The sequence below is a fragment of the Pipra filicauda genome, unplaced genomic scaffold (genome assembly GCF_003945595.2).
Source record: "Pipra filicauda isolate LSUMZ 115617 unplaced genomic scaffold, ASM394559v2 scaffold304_size882533_pilon, whole genome shotgun sequence".
NCBI lineage: Eukaryota > Metazoa > Chordata > Aves > Passeriformes > Pipridae > Pipra > Pipra filicauda.
The window spans coordinates 194,318-218,116 of record NW_024104426.1 but is presented as its reverse complement, the minus strand read 5'-3'; the positions used below and the strand labels follow the sequence as shown (position 1 = coordinate 218,116).

General features: G+C 50.3%; 1 protein-coding gene across 2 annotated transcripts in view; it reads right to left on the bottom strand.

Annotated features, from left to right (window-relative positions):
• DAAM1 (dishevelled associated activator of morphogenesis 1) overlaps positions 1-23,799 on the bottom strand; it is a 95,646-nt gene that overhangs the window by 7,399 nt on the left and 64,448 nt on the right. Inside the window, exons 6-23 of one of the 2 annotated variants that reach the window (XM_027711773.2) lie at positions 23,236-23,330; positions 21,112-21,445; positions 20,549-20,659; positions 20,328-20,431; positions 19,846-19,912; positions 19,396-19,513; positions 19,145-19,283; positions 18,752-18,810; positions 18,257-18,444; positions 17,635-17,934; positions 17,413-17,520; positions 13,186-13,215; positions 11,698-11,801; positions 6,369-6,453; positions 5,487-5,593; positions 3,501-3,589; positions 3,090-3,258; positions 2,211-2,318 (exon numbers count right to left, since the gene is read on the bottom strand). In XM_027711773.2, the coding sequence (XP_027567574.1) occupies positions 2,211-2,318; positions 3,090-3,258; positions 3,501-3,589; positions 5,487-5,593; positions 6,369-6,453; positions 11,698-11,801; positions 13,186-13,215; positions 17,413-17,520; positions 17,635-17,934; positions 18,257-18,444; positions 18,752-18,810; positions 19,145-19,283; positions 19,396-19,513; positions 19,846-19,912; positions 20,328-20,431; positions 20,549-20,659; positions 21,112-21,445; positions 23,236-23,330 (2,315 nt within the window). The remainder of the gene's footprint in view (positions 1-2,210; positions 2,319-3,089; positions 3,259-3,500; positions 3,590-5,486; positions 5,594-6,368; positions 6,454-11,697; positions 11,802-13,185; positions 13,216-17,412; positions 17,521-17,634; positions 17,935-18,256; positions 18,445-18,751; positions 18,811-19,144; positions 19,284-19,395; positions 19,514-19,845; positions 19,913-20,327; positions 20,432-20,548; positions 20,660-21,111; positions 21,446-23,235; positions 23,331-23,799) is intronic. The other variant, XM_039383317.1, reaches the window with a different exon arrangement.

Here is a 23,799-nt window from a genome sequence, read left to right as displayed (position 1 = left end):
TGCAGGTTTAGCAAGCTCAGCAGCCTCCAGCTTTCTCCAAGCAAAAGAACAGCTCAGGAAAGGGCTTTGCTGGGCACAGATTCCTCTCCAGTGCCAGCAGCAGATGGGCTCATTGTCCCAGTGCACAGAGGACAGTTTTACAGGGTGCCAGAGTTGGGTGAACACCAGGCAAAGCATCTTTCCTAGCGGCGAGGCTTTCACAAAAGGAGACAGCCCAAATATAGAGAAATAAAAATAAATCATCACGTCTGGCGCTGACTTTGTTTACACAAGGCTCAAGCCCCCGATGAGCTTCGAATTCAAGTGCTTACGGGTTCCTACCACTGCATCTGAGGGGGGGCTTTCTCACAAAGGCTCGATGACCACAGGCTTGATGCCTTTCCAGGGGTGCCTGTGCGAGGGCCGGGGTCCCTGGAATTGCTGACGCCGGGTCATGGGGCAAGCATTCCTGGCAGGTTTAGTCTGGGAAAATGCAGTTTTGGGAGCCCTGTGCTCCAGCAGTTCATTACTAGCGGTGGGGATTGACAGAGGCGGCAATTTTTTGCTTCACAGCTGCAGGGCTGGGGGGAATTCAGGGTTTTCCAGAACTTTTTGGTTTCACTCTGGATTGGACCAAACCCAAATGTTACATATGGTGTCCAGTTTAGAGCAAAATGATAAAGTTTAGGGGGGTAAAAAAAAAAACCCTCTATGCAGACGTTTTCTTTCCCACACGTGTGTCTGTACAACAGCTGCAGATACATGGGCATGAGAAAGCAGGAGTCTCCATGGAAGAGGAGCATGTCCTGCTCAGCTGTGTTCTCAGATGATGATGCCTACAAACTGAGCACCACACACTCGTGGAATATCCTGAGTTAGAAGGGACCCACCAAGGATCCTTGACTCCAACTCCTGGCCCTGCACAGAACCACCCCAAGAATCCCACCATGTGCCTGAGAGTGTTGTCCAAATGCTCCTTGAGCTCTGGCACGCTTGGTGCTGTGACCACTTCCCTATGGAGCCTGTTCCAGTGCACAACCACCCTCTGGGTGAAGAACACTCTTCCTCTCACACCAGGATTTGTCCTGTCATGGGTTTAATCCTGATGGCTGATGATTATTTTACATTTTAAACGTGAGGATGCTTGTTTTGTGCATTACACATCTTCCTTGGGAACCCACCATCACTACAAGAGATCTTTGAAACTAGAAATACCCTTGAGCCACTGTAAACTCCATTTGTATTTCATGGAATCACAGAATGTTTTGGGTTGGAAGGGACTTCAAAGCCCATCTAGTTCCAACCCCCTGCCATGGAGAGGGACACCTTCCACTAGACCAGGTTGCTCCAAGCCGTGTCCAACCTATCCTGGGACACTTCCAGGGATGGGGCATCCACGGCTTCTCAGGGTAACCTGTTCCAACTGCATCTTCTCTAAAAGGGGGCAGTTTCAGGCCCTTTTCCTGTCCATGGCTAACAAGAATATGGGCTGGCTGCAGAAACGTGTGATCTGTGCTGCTCACATCCCTGGAGCAGCAAAGCCCATAAGCTCCTGCTGAACTTTAAAACCAAAACAGAGCCTCATTGATTTCAGAGGTACTTCAGCACATACTTGAGGGCTTTGCAGGGCAACAGCAGATTCCTCTTGCACTTAAAGGTTCATCATGTGCTTAAGGGCTTTGCTGAGCAGGGGCAGCCTGCTCCCAACAGGTCACCAGGCAGGATTTAAAAGCTGGTTGCACACACCAGAAGCTCCACGTTGGTGGTAAAACAAGGAGCAGGCAGGACCTGGAGGCAGGTGAACCCCTTGCAGGGCTGCCTGGTCCTGCCCATGCTGCAGGCAGAGCCTCCCTGCCACAGGAAGATAAATAGCTCCCCTTTATCTGCAGCCACACCGCAACCGCTTCCTCCCGGATTACTTAACGTACCATTAGAAATTAATTAAATGCTTCTGCGGTGAGATAACAACAGGAAACGGCTGCTCCAAGCAGCTCTCCTCCCTCAGACTCAGAGGTTTAGAGCCTTTGCTGCAAGGGCTGTGATTTAAAGTCACCAGGTGATGTTTGCTTCTGTGTCCTGGGCATGCTCTGGTATGGCCACAGCAGGGGGTACAGCCCAGCAGCCAGGATCTGGCCAGGAGCGTGAGCTGGAGTGCGGTGACATGGAAAGGCAGTCTGAAATGAGGGGAGAGCTTCCAGAGCTCCCTAAATGCCACCTAAATCCCTGCTTACTTGACTTTGGCTGCCTGTGGGATGTCTCGCAGCTCCTCGTGCAGGCGGAGGACTTTGGGATATTTCTTTTCAACGACAGTGATGAGATAGTGCAGAAGGGTGATGTTCCTAGGAGAGAGGAGCAGCGAGGTCAGTGTGGCAGCACCATGGGGAGCTGAGTGCTCAGTCAAAAACCCTGGTTAAATCTCAACCCTGGCAGTGAACTATTTGAGAACTTCTGCAAGGATGCTGCTTGCTGCCTGTCTGGGGACATGGGATGAGTCTGTCCCATGCACAAGTGCAGTGCAGAGCAGCCTGGTCCCTGCAAGCAAGGATCCTCCACAGGAGGAACTCAGGGCAGGTGACTTGAGCATCACTGTTCCTGTTCTCCACTGTCTTTACTGATGGATGAGACCAGGCAGGTTTGAGACCCAGCTCCTCTCCCTCTGAAGGTTTGAGACCCTCCCAGCTCTTCTCTTGCATGGAGCTTGGAAGGAGACAGCAAACCAGGCAATGGCTCTGTGGCAGCTTGCAGGGGTGGCAGAGGCAGTTCCCATGGAGAGAAGCCCCTGGGAACCCTTTCTCTGGCTCTAGGCTTCTCAAAGGGGTTAAAAAGCATTTGGAAGATGATCCTCCTAATCAGCCTTGGCTGAAGTTTAGCCAGGCCAGGAAGGAAAGTCCCCATCAATCCCTATAATGATCTGCAGCTCAGCTTCCCTCGAAAGCTGTTGTGCTCAAAAAATGGACACTCACCTCACTGGATATGCCAAATTGGGCAGGAGGAGGAGGGGACTGCTCCCACCCACCCACTTCCCAGAGGCAATGCTAATGACCCCTCCATTCCCCCAGCATCCCTGGGGCCTGCAGATGCCACCACGCATAAGGGCAGGGACTGCTCACTTGTCAATGCTGGACTTGGTGTCCGCGATCTTGTTGAGGCTGGAGATCTTGAAGCCGAAGGCGTTGCCCCTCTGGCCCTTGTTCATGTAGTTCCCAAAGGCCAGGACCACCTCCAGCAGCTGCTGGAGGCTGCTGCTCTGCAGCACTGCCTTGGAACCGGCACGGATGGCTGAAAGCAGAGAGGGGTGGGACATTACCCCCTGCCACAACAGCACACCAGTCCCTTTCTCTTGCAGCAATCCCTTCAGTACCCCCAAAGAGAGACCACCAACTCCCTTCCCCTGTGTCACTGTGTCACTTCCCCTGTGTCCCCTCCATGCAGACCAGGCTTGTCCTGGCACGGAGGGATGCTCTTCCTACAAGTGCTCCCTTGTGCTGGCACAGAGTCCCTGAGCAGGTCTGGTCACTTGCCTTCCACCTTGGGTTTGACTTCTGCAACTCTCTCTGCAAATTTCTTCTTGAAGTAGAGGGATTGCAGCCTTTGCTGATAATGGTTTATCCTGGAAAAAAAAAAAGGAGGTGCAAGTTGAGCTTTGCTTGCTCCAGGGCAGAGCTCTGCTGCTCTGCTGCTCACAGCTGTGCTTACAAAGCACGCTTGAGCCACGGTGATTAAAAAATAATGACCCCTTTTCTCCCTGAAACTGTGCTGGGATGGGAAAAAATGACAACTGAAGCTACAGCTGTCCTGGGGTGGATCCAGGTGGGTTCTTAACCACATGCTTAAACCTATCCTTAACTCAGCAGGTTTAACAAGTGGATTTTTACACCCTATTGATATGAACAAACCGTTCTTTTACAGCCACTCCTTAGTAAACGTGCTGATGAGGTCTGGGCTCCCCATGGCTTTGTGATGAGCTGCAGCTGGACAGAGGTTTGCCAACGACCACCACTAATGAAACCAGACCTTCAGATCCTCAAAATGATGGCCTGGGCTGGAAAGCCCCTTTCCTGGGCAAGTCAGGGATGGCTCTGCTCACGTCATCTGTGTTTAAGCTAAACAAGATCTCACGTGTATGCACATGGCAATCTGATTTGAGTCATTTGGACCAAGGACCCATGGGAGACGTGCTCAAACACAAGGCCATGGGCTACACTGTCATTGCACTAATCAGAGGTGACAAAGACATCACACTCAGTTACAGACCACAAGGTAAATTAAAAAGCCGTGCTGGAAATCAAGGAAAATATTTGCATCAGCACGTTGTGCCTTCCAAAGGATGAAGGCATGGGAGCAACACTTGGGTGAGAGACTGTGAAGAAGAAAGGTGACCTGCGACAGGAAAGCTAATTCTGAGCATCATTCAGCCCCGAGGGCTCAGGTCTGAACTTCACAGCTCCATCCTGCCTGCCTTTGACACTCGGCAACCACACGGCACATCGCCCCGGCGTTCATCGGCGCGTTTCTCAGGGAGGACGGGAGCGTTTCTATTTTTGATCTCCCAGTGCGAACTCAAATTGTAAAACTCGCTGACCTTGCCAACAAGTGACTTGCTTGAAGTTCAGTTAAGAGATTCAAAGAGCTCAGTGCTCACTTTGATTTAAATAAGGAGCTTCAAGATTTTAAACCGGCACCTCTAGAGGATGTGCATGCAATAGATAAGGTTATTCATCCCTGAAGACTTCTAAGTCTTAAATGATTGCTACCAGGAGCAGGAAGAAATGACATTTCCTTTCCATCTCTCACATTCTCAGGAGCCCCAGGGATGAGTCAATTCTGAGGTGAGGACTGGGATTCATCTACACAGCAGGGCAAAATGTACATACATCAGGCTCAAGTACTCATTAGGATGTGATCGTGTGAAGGGGAAAAGGAGCATCATGTTATCACTCAAACAGCACTGCTCACCTGGGCCATGATGCAGATCACAGAATCATAGAATCACAGAATGGTTTGAGTTGGAGAGACCTTAAAGATCATCTAGTTCCAACCCCTCTGCACTGTGAGGACACCCTCCACTAGACCAGGTGGAAAGGAATCACAGAATCATCAAGGTCAGAAGAGACCTTCAAGATCATCTAGTCCAACCATCAACCCAGCACCACCACAAAGGCCCCTAAACCATCTTCCCCAAATGAGAGGGGAAATGTGTCGAGACATGAGCTGGGAAGCCAACACCTCACTCCAGAGGATCCATCTCCCTATCCCTTTACCCTCCTCTGTCCAGCTGCTGCTTGTCTGGGATGCACACCCTGATTCCAGGAGCACAGCATCACAAGTGATCCTTATGAGTGGGAGAGAGCACCTTGCTTGCCCTCCCATCCGTCTGGCTCATGCATTTCTTGATGGGAAAAGCAGTAAGAAGGGCTTATTTCCCAAGCAGGTTTTCCATGAAATAGCCACCTCCCAACCAGCCTGTGCAGCCACTGGCCAAAACACGTGTCCCCTGAGGCACCAACCTGCTCATTTCAAAGAGGAACCGGTCAGCCTTGGCCATGCGGTCCAGCTCGTGCTTGTGCTCTTCCAGCAGGTCAATGTCACCCTTTTCAGGAACAAACTTCAGGAGCTAAACAAGAGAAAGCACAGTGGTGGGTGTGAGGTCCATGCACAGTTTTTCAGGAGCCAAATGGTGATTTATTTCCTTGAATTTACTACCTTTACAGCATGTACAGACAGTGACCCCAAGGCACCTGTGAAATAAGTGTTATCGCTGTCCCTGTGACCTTCCTCCCTTTACTCTCACATTAGTGTCTCTTGCCTCTGCCCTGCCATCACTCTGGTTTTACAACAGATGTACTATGTCTGCTCCAAGGTTTCAACATCAGCTCTGCCAGAGGAGATGTCAGTCAGGGACTCTCATTTGCTGCAACTCTACTTATTTGCAGATGGAACTTCTGTGCAATGAATCCTCCCACGTGCAATTGCCAGCTCAGCTTTAAGGACAGGTGAATAATGTGTTCCAAAGGGATTCAGAGGGGGTGAAAAATGGGATTCCCTTTTTGACCACTGCACAAACACTGAACAAGCTTTCAAAAATAAACCTCCACGGAGCACACAAACTTCAAGCTGCAGTCACAAAACACGGAACTTGTGCAGCCTAGAGGTTCTCAGGGCAGACCTGAGTACAGGAATGGCACGTGGAGGCCATGCTGCTCCCAACACTGATGCTGCCACTGAGCTGCTTTCCTGCTGCCCTGACCCACCTGGGTGGTTTTTCAACATGTGGTTGTTAAATAATTTGGGGCCTGACACTCTCGAAGCCACACTTTGGTTCTGAGCACCTTGCACAGCATCATCTCAGCATGAGGCAACCCCAAAGAAGCATGAGACACGCTGCCCACCTGCTCCAGCATGTCTTTTGGGAGGTCCTCCTGCTCGTCCATCGTCAAAATTGCTCGTTTGATCTCCTCGTTTGAGAGTTTCAGCCTGGGAAGTGGAGGGGTAGGAGAGTTATTCCCAGCCCAGCAATCAGGGAAGGTTTCCTTACACACCCATGCAATATGAACAGCTTAACTCCCAGCCAGCAGCAGCATCATCACAAATAACTCCATACAGTGTGTTATGAAGAAGGATAAGAAGGATGTGTGAGAAACGTGGTAGGACTGTGCTCTGCCAAGGCACAGCATAGCACAGAGCAGCAGCCCTGGCCCTGCTGCAAATGGGGCCCAACCCCCTGCAGCCAATTCCTTCACCCCATTTTATGTAAGTATTGTAAGTAGTATACTGTACACATATTGAAAACATCCAGCTTTCATATGTAGCTCTTGCCTGCAGCAATGCTGCTCCTGCAGTGCCAGCACCCCTAAATGCCATGGGGCCAGTGAGGGTCATGGTCCCACTGGCAGCACAGCCCAGACCAGGCTCAGCAGTGCAGCTCAGCACTGCTCCTGAACCCGCTGCCACAACCCTTCAGGAAAATTTGGCCAATTTCTACTGCTGTTCTTGGATTTAAGCATTGCCTCTCCCACCACCTTTGGTTGGAGTCTTCCTCTAGGAAAAAATGAGAAAGAAATCCAGAATTCAGAGAAGCAGATGCTTAGCATCCCAGGAAACCCATCAGTTTTGGCTTTTTTGGAGGGGTGGGGATTTGGTGTGCTTCAAAGTGTAAGAAGCTGGAAACCAGCCTGCCCTCCACCTTTTTCTTCCTTTGCTTCACACAACAGGAATTGAACACGTAGCCTCAAACTGGAGATTTCTAAAACCACAGACCACTGTATCACAGTGAGCACCACCAGGCTGGGTTTCCCTGGCAGTAGTTCATCCACCAGCAGTCTGCACTGAGCTGAGGCAACAAATAGATTGAAAGACACCCTCAGCTCCTCCTGGGCTACAGAGCCATTAATTACAGTTTAATTCGTCTGCAGCACTCCCCGTAACCGCTCCCTGCAAGGACTTTGATTGCAAAACCACACATATTCTTCTTCTTTGCATTGTGGTCGATAAAATAATTTAAATTCAAAAGAGGGAAAGCCCAGAAACTCCTGCAACTCCGTTTGCCAACATCTTCTCCCTCGCCCAGAGCGCAGTGATGGTTAAAACCATTGCAATATTTAGTTTTAAAAGAAATGAATCCCCTGTACTTCCACAAAGGGAAAAGTCAAAGAGTTGAAAAGACCTGTTCATGGGCTTTAGGGAAACCCATGGGCCCAGTCTTGGCGATCAGTGCTGTTGAGGGATGCTGAAACACTGGATGTGGTTCAAAGGAATGAGCTGAAACCAGAAACACACTCTATGGCGGGATGTGAGACCCTGGAAATCAACCTGATCAGCAGATCAAAAAGAAGATCAGGAGCTGACTTGATCACTCTGAGTAATTAAATGAGGAGGATGTTTTTCATCCTGTGTCTCTTCAGGGATCAGACAGATTGTGGAGCTGGCTTTTGGAAGCTGAAGCTAAAGCAGGAAGGGTCCTGGTCTCTAAGACCAGTGTAGCAAGGGCTTGGTTTAGCTTGAAATCTTTTGCTCAAGACTGAAAGCGAAGGATTAGCTTTATCGAGGCAGGTGGATCTTACAGACCTGGTAAGTAAATATTCATTCCTTATGAGCCCAGGTTTCTCATCCTGCACTCAGTCCTCTCTCACCTCCTGCTCAAGGGAGCACCCTAGAGAGGGTTTGCCAATTAAGGAGTGAGTTAAAAATCTACCCTAGCCAGGGGAGGAAGCTCAAAGATTGTGCTGAGCAGCGACCAGGACAATTGTTGGGGTTGTCATACAAAGAGCAAACCCAGGAAACATGGAAAATGTCTCCTCTGCTTCTTGCAGTGACGAGCAGACCCATCCCAGGGTCACCCTACCTGTCCCATATGAGGGCAGTGGCTGGGATGGAACATGACCCGGGGTAGGATATGAACTGCAGGACTCCCTTTTCACCCAAGCAGCAACAGGAATGTGCAGACCACCAACATCGCTCTCCACTCCAGTGAAAAGCAGACACTGGCTAAGTTTGGACATTTAGAGGGATCCCTGGGAAGCAAAAATGCTCCTGGGAGAAGGGGGTGGGCAGGCAGCTGCCCCTCATCCATAGCTAACACCTAGAGCACACACTTTTACCATGATCGTCTCCAGGAGGGTGGTGAAATCGAGGGTGACTTTTTTAAGCCCTGCTCATTGAAAGCAAAGCCAACAATCAAATACATTTAAAAAGAAAAGAGGTTGAAAAAAAACCCCCACTTTTCTCAGGAATCATCACAACCCAGTGCCAAGAACAAGAGCCTGCCCCAGCATCGGCAGAGAGCAAGCGCGGGGCGCCAGAAGAAAACAGCTTCTCAGACAATTCGATGGGAAAGGGGCCAGTGAAAGCTAGAAGCTTATCTATAACCACAATAATTATCATTGTTGGCAGCAGCTGTCGAACGCGAGCCGTCTGAGAGGAACGGGGTCACAGGACTTGCTGTCACAGGGATTTAGAGCCGGCAGCCCGACGATGCGAAGTGACAGCTCGCCAGCCCGGCGAGAGCGGGGCTGTTCCGCGTGGCTTTTGTCGAGCCCCGCAGAGGACGTGATAAGTGTGAAGGGGGGGAAAAAAACCGAATTCCACCGGGAAAGGGGACGCGCCCTCCTGAAAAGCCACATTCATTTGAGAAAAATGCTTCGTGTTGCCTCGCAGGGAGAGGGGAATCAAACGAGCCATTCACCGCCAGCGCGAGGCGGAAAGCGATGGAGCAAGGGGTGGATTTGCATCTGGCACAACGCAGGGCTAAAAATACACACCCATGCACGGGGAGCAAAAAGCAAGGACGTGGTGAGTTCACAGAGGAAGACACGACAAGGCACTGACATCGGCAAAGCATTCTCCGAAACACAGAAGAAAAAAAAGCAAGCGTTAAAAATATTCTTGTGCTGCATTACAAGCCGGAGGAAAATCCAGTGATCTCACTGCGCAGTAATTTCTCCCAAAGCAAGGGAAACAGGCAAAAAAATAAATCTACAGAGAGAGATAAAGTATCTCACTGGCCGTAATCTTTCCACGCTGTGAGCCAGACAATGCCTGGTGAGCTCACAAATGTCTGGGCTAAATCAGGGGCCAAGCCTGCAGGTCCTTTCGCATGTGAAAGTCTGCTTGGCCCTGTGGTGGCCGTGCGAGCAAGGCGGGAGGGCAACAGCCCAGCTGCCAGACCAGTCCCTTTGGAACACTGGGACCAGGGAACCGCTGGTCTGCCCAGCTTCGGGATGGGCAGCTGGGGTGGGCAGAGATGAAAGGATTTGCTCAAGGATGCACAGAATCTGCTGGAGATGCAGGGGCTGTACCTGAGTAAACTAGAAGGATATTTGGGCTTTATCCCTACACCGTCGTTCCTTTTAGCCACTTGGCATCAAGAGTAGATCACCCAAAAGGATTCTGGGGAGAGATACTCGATTGTGGTCCTGGGAGCACCATGGGAAGAACCCCAAAGCACTTCCAAAGCAGCGCCTGGTACAAGTCACTGCAACCTCAGAGCCACCTGTCCCTGCAGGGCCATCATGCTGCGGGACAGGCCTGGGAACAGCCATGTAAGAGGCCTGGGGACCACCCTGCAGAGCAAGTCTGATCCTGCTTCTCCCCTAGGAAATGACCCACGGGGGAGGGCAGGCAGGCAGCAGCCTCTGCCATGCCCTTTTTGTGGAATTAATTACTGGCGATTCGTTTCCAGCCATTGCTTTCTTGGAAGAGAAGGGTTTGCTGGTGAGATGAAATTGAGACCTTTACTCAGTAAGACGTGCAAGATGCCTTTGAAGTTAAGTGCTCGGGTCTTTCCCCTTCCCACCAAAGGAGCTATTTGTGTGCTTAACTTTCAATTACACACTTAAAACCTCTGGCTGAATCACACCTAAACCCACTCAGACTACGCTCAGCCTACGTATGCCGGGAGCACCCCAGCCAGTGCCCCGAATCCCATCGTTTTACTTGCTAATAGCTGGCTGCCACAGACATACTCATTTGCCTGCTGTTTTAAACTCTGCTTTCATCATCATCCCTTTTTATTTGGACTGCTAGGAAGCACGAAAATCCCCAGAAGCAGCCCGGAGCAGAGCCAGCCATAAACACGGCAATTTTACCCCCGAAACGCTGCGGCACACGGCTCACTGCACTCATCGCTCCCGCTGCCCACGGGGCTGCCAACCACCCCCGGGAGAGCTGGAAGGAGCACCAGGGACTGTGAGTTATCCACCCAGAGGTTTTTGGGTTTTTTGCAGACATCAGCCTCTCCGTGCTTTCTAGGGAAGGAAACCAGCTGGGCTGCCCAGACAAGGCACCATCTCCACCAACCCATGGTCTGGGAAAACACAGAATTTGGGCGCCGTGGCTGCAAGCCCAACCTGCCAGCAAGGCTGCTCCATCCTGGCCAGCCCTGGGTGGCACAAAAGCTTTTGTGCTTCCAGGCAGCACCATGAATATTTCTGAATGAAGCTAAATTTTGCTGCTGTTGGGATCTTTTTTCTTATTGTGTGAGTTAGAAACAAGTTGCATTTTCTGCTGCTATTTGGGTGGGTTTTTTCTAGTAGCTACACTGATAGTTCATCCTTTCAGACCACTGCAGCCTGGCTTCTCTTTTCTCAGGAGTCAGTCTTTTTGGTGTAGTTTATCTTGCTAAAAAAAGGTCCTTTTTATCCTCTTGGCAGCAATCTGGGGATTGGATTAAATTGCTGGTAGCAGTGCTGAGCCCGCCTGGCAAGGAGTGTGAGGGAGTCTGTCACCCAGTGGGGCTGGGCAGATTAGGAGAGGCACATCCCCTTCCTAAAATCTAGATGTGAAACAGGGCACTGTGTGGGCAGCAAAAGGCCATGGCTGAACTACTGCTGCTCCCTACACCTTGCTGATACCCAGTGCCTTACCCATCTCAACAGAGACCCTCTTCAACTGCCAGCAAAGAGTAAACAAAACCCAGGCTGAGGAAGATAAGAGATGAAATCAACTCTCTTCTGCCCCCTGTGAAGGCTCATGGGGTACCCCAGCCCCTCGGGGGCTTTTCATGGACACTAAATTGCCGTGTACTCCGTTAATTGCATTGCCCCTCTATGTCACCATGCCATGAACAATGTAAGGCTATAGCTGGGTTCAGGTGTCACTGGCTCTCCTCCTGTCCTGGCTCCTGTCATTAACCTCTTGCCAGGTATCAGGAGCACCCCCAGCCCAGGGCAGGTTATCGAGCACCCCTCCACCCCCCAGAGGGCAAGAAGGCATTAACCATACCTGGAGAGGAGGATATTGCAATTCTGAGCTCTCCGGCCGTCTATGACCGAAAGCTCCTTGACTTTATGCCGGGAACTCAAAGTGTCATCGATAGCATCTTCCTTCTACAAAAAAAAAAAGAGAGGAAAAAAAAGAAAAGCCTGGAGAAAAGCCATGGAGCAGCAAAGACATTTAGTACTCTCAGCACATAGCAGTGTGATACACAATGGGCCCCCATTAATCAGGAGTGTCACCACGGGTTACGGGTAAGACCCACTGCCTGTAAACGAAACACAGTAAGTCATTTCATAAACCAGAGCTGGCTTTGAAGCCACTGGTTAGAAATGTAAATATTTTCTCAGACAGGGAAGATTTAAAAATCTGCAAACACACAGGCGCTGCTGAATAAATAAAGCCGGGCTTTCTTAGCATACATACTTGTGATACTTCATTAAACCCTCGCATGAAATATCTCATTACGGGCTGCTGCACACACTCAGCATCACTCTTGTTCCTCACCCCTGCTCCAAACATCTGTAATCGCCCTTCATACATCAGTCCTCCAGAGCCAGCTAACCAATACATGCTACCAGACTTGCAAAAGCAATCTGCAGCTTTTTCAGTGAAATCCTCCCCAAATAAGGGATTTGAAAGCAGGAATCGGCAGAGCATAAGCACCTCCATCTCCTAAGCAGCTTAAACACGTTACCTCCAAATGAATAACAATATTGTGGTTGTGGGCAAATGGGCAGATCTACACAACAGCAGTTTTGCAGGGTTGCCCAAGGGGTTCATGTTGCCCCAGGTTTTAATTTACCATATTGCATATTTTAGTAAGGTTAATCAATTAAAAGCTGGCTATTCAATCCCTCTGGAAGGAACACAACCTGGAGCTGCAAGGTCCTGTGTGTTACAGATCTGCACTAAACATCCATGAGTGTAGGAGACCTGGCACGTGGCCACTGCACAGGTTGAGAGTGGGCACAGAAATTCCCATTTTTTTATGTTTTTTTCTTGTTTGAATGAAAAATAACCCACAGCTATGGGAATTGCAAAGCTGCTGGGACAGGCAGCACAGAGGCAGGTGACAGAAAGTGAGCCCCAAGTCACCCAGCACCAGCTGCCCCTCTCCTGTGCCTTGCCTGCCCTGATCACAACCAAGCAGAGAGCTTCAACCCGTGAATTTATTTCCATCTTTTGTAAAGCAAAAATGCCCAGGGGTAGGAGCTTCTCCGTGTTCAGCTGCAACTAAAAATTCAACCTGTGGACTCGGTCACTGACTTTTGACCTCAGGCCAGACAGCAAAGAGGGTGTCTCCTGACTTACCAGTCTCCCCAGCATCAACTTTCAAGCTGCTCCTCCTGTTGCTCTTTGTACCCCTCTGATTCAACCCCGTCTGCCACACATTAATCCCCCTCAGGAGTGCCCACGTGCCCTGGTGTCCCCAGCCCCGCTCTTGCCCTGCCCTCGCCACTCGCACGCGTCGGGGTCCTGGAGGTGCTCTCTTACCTGTCTGGGGTTACCATTCAGAAAGAAGTCCTACAGCCATAGCAGAAGCATGGAAAAAGGCAGTAAAAACACATGCAGTTCAGTGATCTCGGTGAAACCAAAAGGAATCAAAGCACAGAGAAGTGGAGAGTGCAACATGGGGAGGGCTTGGCAGCACAAGGGAGGCACTTGGGGGTGCCAGTCCCAAAACAGAGGGGATGCAGGTGAAAATGTGGATTAGAGGATGCGCAGAAGGGGAGAGCTGATGGGAGAGGCGGCTCCATGAATGGCTCAGGCCAAGGTGCTGGTGTGCACAGAGGTGAGGAGGGGACATGGGATGAGGTGGGAGGACGCTGGCCAAGCCCTGCCACTGGCCCAGAGGCACAGAACTGCTCAGCCTGCCATGCAGAGGAGGAAAATTGCTGGTTCTTGCACATCTGAGGGACTGAAATGCCAATGCGACTGCCAGGAAAAACAGGGCTTTCAAGTGGAAATAGCGAGAGGCTCATCCCGGAGCAAATCTGGCCACAGCAAAACTTTACTGTTTGCCATGGCAACACATTTCGCCTTGACTTCTCCTCCGACAGGGACATCCCCCCTTCTCCAGCCTGGCCAAATGCCACCCTGATGCCACATTGGCACCGTGTTCCCCAAAGACCTGGCTGTCCTGCTGGGCTGCCCCTGCCAGACTGGAAGCACGTGCAGTAGAGCTGGCATCACACACATGGGCATACACACACATGAAGGTCTTCCCTCCTCATTCCCTCAGCTGAGCTGTGCCTATCAGGAGCCTTGTGGTTAAAAAGTCTCTGGTTCAGCTAAGGTTAAGGATTGGTATTTCATAAATTAACCTCTTCCCAGCAGTCTCCTTTGTGGGACAGGCACAAAGCACACCCACGAGCTGCAGTGGGTATCTTCTTCTATGTTTAACTGGTCCCTAATTAGGAAATCTTCCTTCCATTCTGATGCTCAGACTTGTCCCTGGCTGCTGGAGAGGAGAAGGACATGGTGGCCTCCTGTAGTCCCCTGCTCTAGGAGAGGGAGGGCTCCTCATGTATTAAGGTAGAGAAAAAGCTCATTACAAAACCCCTCCGTCTCTTCCTCAAACCAGCCTCATCCCTGCCCCTTTTTCTTGCAGGGATCGTTATCCAGCCTCTGCTGCAGGATGGTATAAGACAGAGCAGCTTTAAACATGCAGTCACCATCCCCACAAACATTTCCCAGCCCTGCTGTCCCTGGCCCCTGTACAGGTCACTCTCCCTTGCACAGAGGAGCTGGAGGCTTTCCTTCCTTCATCCTTTTTTGGGAGATGAATTCTTTCCCAGCTCACTGCTAAGCCCCCGGTTCAACAACATGTATTTTTTTCCACTTGGCCCTGACTCTTTTACATCACTCACCGCTGCAGGACCTGCCAGGACTGCCCTGGCTGTGTCACTGCTACTTATCAGCATCACTCCCAGCCTCTACCCCCTTGCAGGCTCTCAAGACATCCCTGACAGAGGCACAAGCCCCTGTGTAGTACATGTAAGCCCCAATGGCCCTGGACTTGCTTTTCTCCATCGATGCATTTACATCCTTACAGAGCTCCCCCCAGTCCCATGCCATGGCCTGAAACTCATAGCTCTTGTTGGTTTTTGTATTATATCTATCAAAATTGGTAAATGCTGGCATGGTGCACAGCTGTAGGGCTGAGCCCTTCTCTGGGGACAGGGACATCAGCAGAGCCTCAGCAGGGAGAACAGGGAGGATACGGGGTTCTCCTGAGAGAGGAGATGAGACAGGGATGCTCCCAGGCTGAGCCCCAGGAAGCCCAGAGGGTTCCTGTCCTCCCCACATGGAAAGGGCCTTTCCAGAAAACTGCAGAGCTCACTTTATAGCCTGCATTTACATCCCAGCCTGTGATGTGGGAAAAGCATTTAAAGAGATGCTTAAAATTAAGTACATCATTAAGTCCCGGGTCTGTGCAGTACTTAGGGATTCCCAGGTGCTACGTGGCAATAAAACCAGCCAAATCCCAGCACCAGCAGCCCCATAACAGCCATCTGGGGGTGGTCAGAGAGCTCTCTGCACTGCACACACCTCTGCCCACTGTCCCCAAAGCCTGCTGGGGCACTGGACATAGGGATGCACCACTTTTGCAGCCCTGGTTTGCTTGGGGCATGGGCAGACAGGCAGCCTCATGTCCTGAGGATATCATGTCTCAGGACAAGTGAGAGGCATGATCACTGAGCAAGTGGCTCAACACAGAGAATAGGCAGGAGAAACCCCTGCTCCTCCCCTGCTTGTTCAGGACAGAAACCAACTTCTGCTAGAGTTTGGTAATGCTGTGAGTTATTAAGGAATTAGTTCATTGTCCTTCATGGACAGCCTGTTCACTCCCTGAGCCCCCCACCATGTATAAAGTGCCCTGTGGTTTGCCTGTGTTACAGAATTACAGAATGGTTTGGATTGAAAGAACCTTAAAGACCATCTAGTTCCAACTCCCTTGCCATGGGCAGGGAATGTTCCACTAGACCAGGTTGCTCAGAGCCGCATTCAACCCAACCTGGAACACTTCCACTTTCCTTTATCTCATGGAGCACATCTAACCCTGCATGCTGGTGCGTGCACTGCAGCTGCCTGCAGAGCTGTGCTGCCAGCAATGTTGGGGCACACAGCCAGGCACCCCCTGCCCACGCTGGGACTGCCAGTGGGAGCACTCTGGGGACTTCAGGTAGGCAACCACGTCCCTCAGTCCCAGGGACATGTGTCCCATGGCTCCACTCACACAAAACAGTGCTACCACGAAGCCAGGGTGAGCCTCAAAGAACTTGTGCATCACATTCCCAAGGGTGGCTCCAGCCCCAGCAGCATCTCACAGGTGGGACTTCACCTTGACTTTCCCATATGCCTTCCAGATGCTTTCATAGCATCTTTTGCCAGTCCTAACCCAGATGCTGGTTCCTGTGTTCAGCTTTCTTTTGGTCCTTATCCCACCCAGGGCGTAAGTCCATGTCACAGCTCTCCTTTGCAGCATCTCCCTGTTCCTGCTGGTCCCAAACCTAACCAGACGCTTCACCCAGCAGGACCTCAGCCAAGCCAAATTATTTTTAAATTCCTGCCTGGCAATAATCCACATCACACCAGGTGACTCATGGACTCGGGCAGGCAAGCCGGAGGGCAAACCGTCCCGCTGACACACAGGTTTCTATTCTTGCTCCTCTTCCATTTCCATTTCTTGTCCTCAGACGTGCCCTCCAGTAGACATGAGTCAAGCTCCAAAAATGCTGAGGGAAAGACAATGCTGTGGTCACCTATTCCCAAAACACTGGGACAGCACGTACTCCTGGTGGGCTACTCTTGGTATTTGCCCTGCTCTGATCCACCCTGATCTTTCCCTCAGTTAGCCTCTGGAAGAGATTAAACTCTCGCACTGCTTAATGAGCTTATGGGTCAGGTCCACTCCTTCCCAGCACCGTCCTTCCGCCTGAGCCTGGCACGAACGAGACAAGCTGTTCTCTTCTCCCAGTAATACAGCCAGGTGTTCAGCAAGTGAACATCCTTTTTCAGCGTCTCTCCTTGTTTTTCCTCCTGCCTTCTTGAAAAAGTCATTGCTTTTGCCCATTTTCATCCTGCCTGAGGTGAAATAAGTGTCTAATTTTCTCTGTGTGCTTTGATGCCTTCCAAACTGGGGCTATACTGCTTGAACAGGAGATTAAAAAGCAGAGATTTTTGCCTGCAATGACACTATTTTGGTTTGGGATTTTTGTTCAAAGCTCACATTTTGCTCTTGGCTCACTACAAAAATAAAAGAAGAGATCCACCCATGGTAGATGTGGGCAAAACTTAGTCCTTCTTGGCCAGAGAGGGATAGAAATTTTCCACCCAATACAGAGGCATGGAGCAATTGCTGTTAAGAGCAATCCAAAAATATTACCCAACTGTGGCCACATCTGGGGGTTATTTTCATACATTCCCTGTCTGGTTTTTTTGTGTGTTTTTTTGGTGATCCATCTTCATGACACACATGGTCAGGTGTGTGGGCAGGGGTGAAATCAGGCACACCGAGCTGTGAACAGCCACCTCGCCACAAAAGGCTCTGGCATGTGGATGAGAGGATAAAGCAGATCGAGCTCATCTGGCAAACACGGTGTCGGTATGAAATAATGGTGGGAGATGTGTTTTGAGACCACAGGTGAAACCACATGATCCCATAATGGTGGCACCTTGCCCAGGTCCTCACGTTGCCCACCCCAGGCCAGCCGTTACCTGCTGTCTTTGGTAAGCGGAGAACGTCCTTTCCAGGTCTTCGAGGTCCAGGATTTTGAACACTCTTGTGTCATCTATGTTGGTCCAGACGGTGCCTGCCAGCTTGTTCTGCAAGACAGTGGGAGCACTGCAGGCTGGGAGTCCCCTGCCCACCTGCCCTTACATCACCACGTGGCCATCCAGCACCCCCAGCTTCACTGACGGAATTATTGCCCAGCTTACCTCTGGCAGCTTGGACCAGTTGAAGGATTTGAGGGCGTTTGTCGGCTGAGGGATGCTCTTCTTCTTGAAGGCCATAGGTGCTCCAAGGGAAGGCATCATCCCACCCAGGGGTGGGGGTCCAGGGGGAGGTGGGGGACCACCTGGAGGGGGTGGTGGGGGAGGTGGTGGGGGACATCCCCCTGGGAGCGGTGGGGGGGGTGGAGGGGGAAGAAGAGATCCAGGAGTTGGAGAAGGTGCAGGGCCACCAGGAGCTCCTGGTGGCATGGGAGGTCCTCCAGGGCTGGCAGCACAGATCGCCCTCTAAGAGAGAAAAAGGAGGGGGAACAGGTCATATGGGGCTGGGGGACACCACCTAAGAAACACCCCCACGCTGATTTTTAATCATTTTGGCTAGAATTTAACCAACAGAGGAAGCACTCAAAGGCTTCAGCACTCCTGACTGAGGTTCAACGCATCTGGAGAGGCAAAATCACCCCATCACCAGGGACAGACATCTTGGTGGCTCTCCTAGCAAGCATCTTTCTCAGTTCCCCCATGTAGCTCAGCCTCCTGGAATCACCCCATAGCATTTGCAGGGGGTTTGGGACTGAGCCCACAACAGGGAGTAGGTCTGAGGTCTCACCCTGCTCATCTCGTGGAGCTGTGCTGTGAGATCTGCCACTTGCTGCTTGACCTGCTTGTGCTCGCTGGACTCCTTCTCCAGCTTCTCCTTCATCTTGTTCAGTGTCTGCATCATCTCTTCCTTCTCCTGGGCCTTGGCATCACACTCCCGCTCCTTCTTCTCCAGCTTCTGCTGAAGCTCAGTGTGCTCTGAAACAGCCCCATGAGACCACTTTATGGTGACTAACACTCCTTTTTGCTAAGAGCAGCCTGCAGGGGACTAAACCCCACACTGCCCTGCAGAGAAGCTGCACAACTGAGAAAAGGGAGCCTTAATAAACCATTTAAGGTCTCTTCATGAAAAAATTATTTGCTTTGCCCATTTCCCTTGTCAGCCCCATGGCATGGTATTATCTCAGCCCCTCAATAAAGCCTGCAGACACATGTACAAATAAATGTCTATGTTAACTGTTCAGCTAAGGTTAAAGTTGACACCATATATGTCTCCATCACTCACCTTTTCTCATTTTTTCTGCTTGCTCTTTCCACTGTTTCACTTCATTTTCATTGACTAACCTAAAAGGAAAAATGTAGCACATGAGACGATCCTACTGCAGCAAACAGGTGACCATCATCAGCAAGAAAAACGACTGAGCTTCCAAACTGATATATCTAACACCTCTGCTCTGCCTCCTCCCCAGCAGGGTTTTGCAGTCTGGGATGCAAAATGTAGCAGTGAACATGTCAAAACTCCTAAATCTCAAGTATTGCTTGCAAGTGCTATCTAACAAAATGGATGTGCTTCTTTTATAAGGTGGGGTTGTAGTGAAGTCAACAGCTCCAAGGATGCTGGTTTGTCCAGCCGAGGAGCAGGAACATCACTGTGTGACAGTCAGTGGTGAGCACTTACATTCGGACAACATTTTTAATGTTGAAGTTTTCCAGGGGAGTGGCGTCGGGGTCCTGCCCTTTGTCACTCTGGATGACGATCTGCTGCACGATCCTGTCGAGCAGCAGCCAGTACTGGACAGTGTTGCCGCTTCTTTTATCTGCGGGGGGGAAGATGGGGAGAGACTGAGGTGAGCAGCAGGAAGGCCGTGGCACCCCTGGGTAGGACGTGTGGGCTGCCAGGTGGGTTTCCTCGCCTCTCCCGGGACTCACAAGGCATCTGGAGACAGTGGTGCAGGATGGACATAAAGTGCGGGTACGCCTCGCTGTGCGTCAGCCTCTTCCTCGTCAGCTCGAACATCTGAGTCGCACTTTTGGTGTCAATGTGGACCTGTGGAGAGGAGCAAAGAGAGGTCAGGCCATCAGGCCGACAACAGCATCGCCTGTTTCCCAAGTCTCAGCTCCAAACCCCACGAGCCACCCCCACCCCACGCTGGATGGACAGACAAGCCCCACTGCCCAGCGAGGGGCAAAAACGCTGGTCGGCAGCCAGAGGAGAAGAGGGATGAAGCAGGCTCTAGGACAGAGGTTGGAAAAGGAGACAGATTTCCAATCTCCAAACTTTATCCAGAAGTTCGCCCTTCATCCCAGGCCATGTGGGCGATTTTAAAAGGTAGAGTGATGCCATGTGCCAGTGTCTGCAACAGCAGCGTTGGTACTCACCAGCTCAAATCTTTTGGCAAACTCCAGTTCGTCTTCATTTCTAAGCATTTCGAAAAAATCTAAGTGCCTGAGGAAAGAAAGGGAAAAAAAAATAGACTGTTAAAAGCAGATATAAGTGTGACAATTAATAAATTGCAGGCAGTCTGTCAGCAGCCCAGAGACAAACACTGCTTGAACCATCAACATGGATCTTCAGTCTCGAGTGCCCAGTCACTACAGCCTGTCCAAGAAGCCTTTTGGGATGAGAAGAGAAGGAGAAGGGCATCATCCAGGCCCCTGATGGCACATCGTTCCCAGCTCAACCCCATGTCAGAGCAAAGCAAAACCATGCTGGGATTTTCCCCTCCCTCTCTGGAGGCAGTAAAGAATTTTCATAAGAGAGGTGAGTTAGTGCCATGTGCTCTCCCCAGAGACCAAGTCCAAAAACCAGAGAGCAAGGCCACAAGGCAAAAATCACAAGTGGGCTGGGGGTCACTACTCACCGGTCAAGGGTTGAATTTTCATGCTGTCTTAGTTTATCAATGACTGGCTGGATCCCAAGCATGAGGAATTCATATCTCAGATGGAGTCTGAAATCCAGGCTTTCCTGCAAGGGACAGTTGTGGGGTTAACACAGCAAGGTGTACTCAGAAAGACTATTGAAATAAAAGCACCCCAAACCCACCTAACACCCATCCTCCTCTCCAAGAGTCCCAGCACTCACCACGCCTGCCCCCTGGCTCAGGACTGCGTTGATGAAGGACATGATGGCTGTCTTGAGGCTCACTTCATCTCGATATCGTCCTGTGCTCTTGTCCAAGTCATTGATCAGCGTCTGCCAAACACACAATACCAATTAAATGCCCCTGACAGCCCCAACGCTGCACAACCAGGGGGCACACACAGGAACAACTCCTTGTGATGCTCCTACGGCCCCTGTAGCTAGTGATGGACCATCAGCTGTAGCCCACCCCAGCACCCATTTGGGCTAACATCAGCCCATCCAGATGTGCTCCAGCCTTGCAGAGCCATGATCTCAGTGACCCTGCACAAGCAAGCATTTTTTTTTTTTTGGTGGGGGGGGGTGTTGCCTTAAATAACTGCTTCCTCCCTCTGCCCAGCTGCAGATCTCATCAGACATGGTTCTGTGGTAATTCCCAGATTTTTTTAAGTTGCAAACGGCCATAACAAAACATCTGCAAGCGGCCTTTAGATATCCAGGAGGAGGAAAGGACAAGAATGCTGAATTTCAGGAGCCATGGGAGGGGTAAGCCGAGACCCACCTACCTGAAAACGAGTCCGTTCGCTGGCGTATTTCTGGTAGTGCAGCATCGCCTCCAGTACCTTTTTGTGGCCCCCGGGAACCAGGCACACAGCGCCCATGATTTCCAGCACTGCCACCTTTGTCTTAATATTCTCCGTGCTCAGACTCTGAGCGATTACGTTAATACTCTCCAGGTGGGCCAGGACGTGGGCCCGGCCCAGGGAGTTGTTCATTAGTGCTTTTATACATCCAATGAGCGAGGTATGTATTCGAGACTCTGCTGTCTCATAGTCCATGCTTTTGAGAAAGTTCAGAATACACGTTAAGCCATCCAGGTCGATGAACCGGGTTACGAACCTGTCAGAAAGAGGAGTTTTCATGTTAAAACAAAACAGTAAAGGACCATTTTATCCTCAAACAGGGCCAATTTGTCGGTTGATGTAAACCCAGAACCTTCCTATGTACTTTTTCTTGGATACCAGAAAGCCTGAAGGAGTCCTGTGGCCCAGACACAGGGATGGGGTTGCAAAAATCAATTTAATTGGTGTTCATAGTGTAGGCAACTAGGCATCATCTGCAGAAGGTGGTCCAGAGTGTGGATATTTGGAAGAGGACCAGCAAACCCAGCCATTAGCACAAGTCTCAGGGTGGAGAATGAGAGTTTGCAGCTACACTGCTGCAAAATCTTCCCAGTCTTCAACCTGTGTCTTAAAACCCACTCACTCAGGACCAGTTTTGCACAGGACAGGAAGAAGCTCCCAAGTCCTAAAGTCACCTCCTCATCAGCTGCAGACATCCCAGTGTCAGCCTTTCTGCCTTCTGCTACCTCTCCTGCCTCACCATCCACATCCTTCTCTTCCCTTAGGCACATTTCACCAGTTTTAAGGGATTTCTGATTTTTATGATGACTTATAACACCAATGAACACAAAACAGACAGCAAATGTATGGCAGTGCCCCAGGCAGTTTCACTAGAGCAGGCAGACACAACACTTCATGCTGCTCAGGCATTTTAGGACCTCCCTGCCCAGTGCCATCCAGGCTGGGTGTCTTCTGGTTTGGCAAAAGGCATGGGCTCAGAAAGCAAATGAGCCAAGAACATCCCAGCACTGGGATGATTTTAATTCGAAACAAGCCATGCTGATGCGCAGCAACAAAAGGGGTAATTGCAGGCTTGGGAAAAACTGATTCCTCTGCTTCAAAGCCTGCTCTTCTTCCAGCCAAAGTCAATAGGAAAGTTGATGTTCACTTCCCTGGGTGCAAAAGCAGGTCCAACATGTAAAATTTTCTATAGAGCTTGCTGCATCACTCAAGAAAACACTCAAAACCCACTTTCAAGAGCTTGAAAAGTTTCATGCCCGGGTACCAGCCCTGCTCACTGCAGGGGCCAGCACCCACGAGGTCCAGGTGCCACAGAAATCAGGTGCTCACCCTCCACCCTGGGAATTTCTTACCAAGTACCATCACCAGAACCATCAAAAGAGAAATGGAAGAGGGGAATGTATTTTCAAGCAACAGAAAATTTGTCAGGCATTTCCTAATGAAACATATTCCCATCAGAATGTGTCAACCTGGGGCATCTTAAAGATTTTGCAAATGTGCACGCAGACTCCAGAGAAAACAAAATTAGGGAAAACTACAGACATTCAGAAAGAGTCCCACCCTTCCTTTATCCTCCCCATCAAAACCTCCAAGCAACAGTTTTATTTTTGCATTTCACAAGAGCCTGAAGACTCATGTGATTTTACTCCTTTAAAAAGTACAAGAGAAACTGAAGTTGAAACAGAAGGCCTGGATGACCAACAAAAATTGCTGGTTTTCTTTTTAATTCAATCTGGAAGGAATTCTTACATTCTCTTGCAGTAAGAAAAAAGGAAAATTTTGGGGGGAAAAAAAAAAAAAAGAAGTTGCTTGATTTGCCTGAACAGACAAGAAGGTCCTGGTGTCTCTTGGTCATGAAAAGGACCTCGAAAAAGGAACGAAATGACAAAAGGTGAATCAAAAAGAGCAATTAGTGCCTCAGGGTCCTCGACTCCCTCATCCTGTGCAACTTCCATTTATATTTCTATTTAACCCCCTGCTCTGCCAGACAACTCAAATCCAAAGCCACAACCGCAGCGACAAAGCCAGGAAAGGGAAGGGAATTGCCTCATTGGTTTCGTCCGCAGTGCAGTCTTCAAACTTTCGATTGTTTTATTTCTCTCCTCTTCATCTTCTTTTTCCAAGGCGATCAGTGATTTCCTCTGTGGAAGGAGGAAGACAGACATTAGAAAAACCCGTTCCCGAGGCCTGGGGGCAGTTTTGGGCACCACCATATAAAAGAGACATTAAGCTATTAGAGAGTGTCCAAAGGAGGCCAGAAGGATGGTGAAGGGTCTGGAGGGGGAGCGTATGAGAACTGGCTGAGGGCACTTGGCTTGTTCAGCCTGGAGAAGAGGAGACTGAGGGGAGACCTCACGGCAGTCACAACTTCCTCGTGAGGGGAAGCAGAGGGGCAAGTAGAGATCTCTTCACTCTCATGACCAATGACAGGATTTAAGGAATGGCATGATCACTAAGATCATGAAGAGTTAACACTCTGCAGGTAGGAGTGTTGTTACTCCAAGTCACTGGCCTACAACTCATCCAGACAAGCCCATGTTGGAGGATGCTGGCGACTGTCCCGCTGGAGCCCTCAGACTCAGATAAGAGAGAGAGAGAAAGGCTGCAATT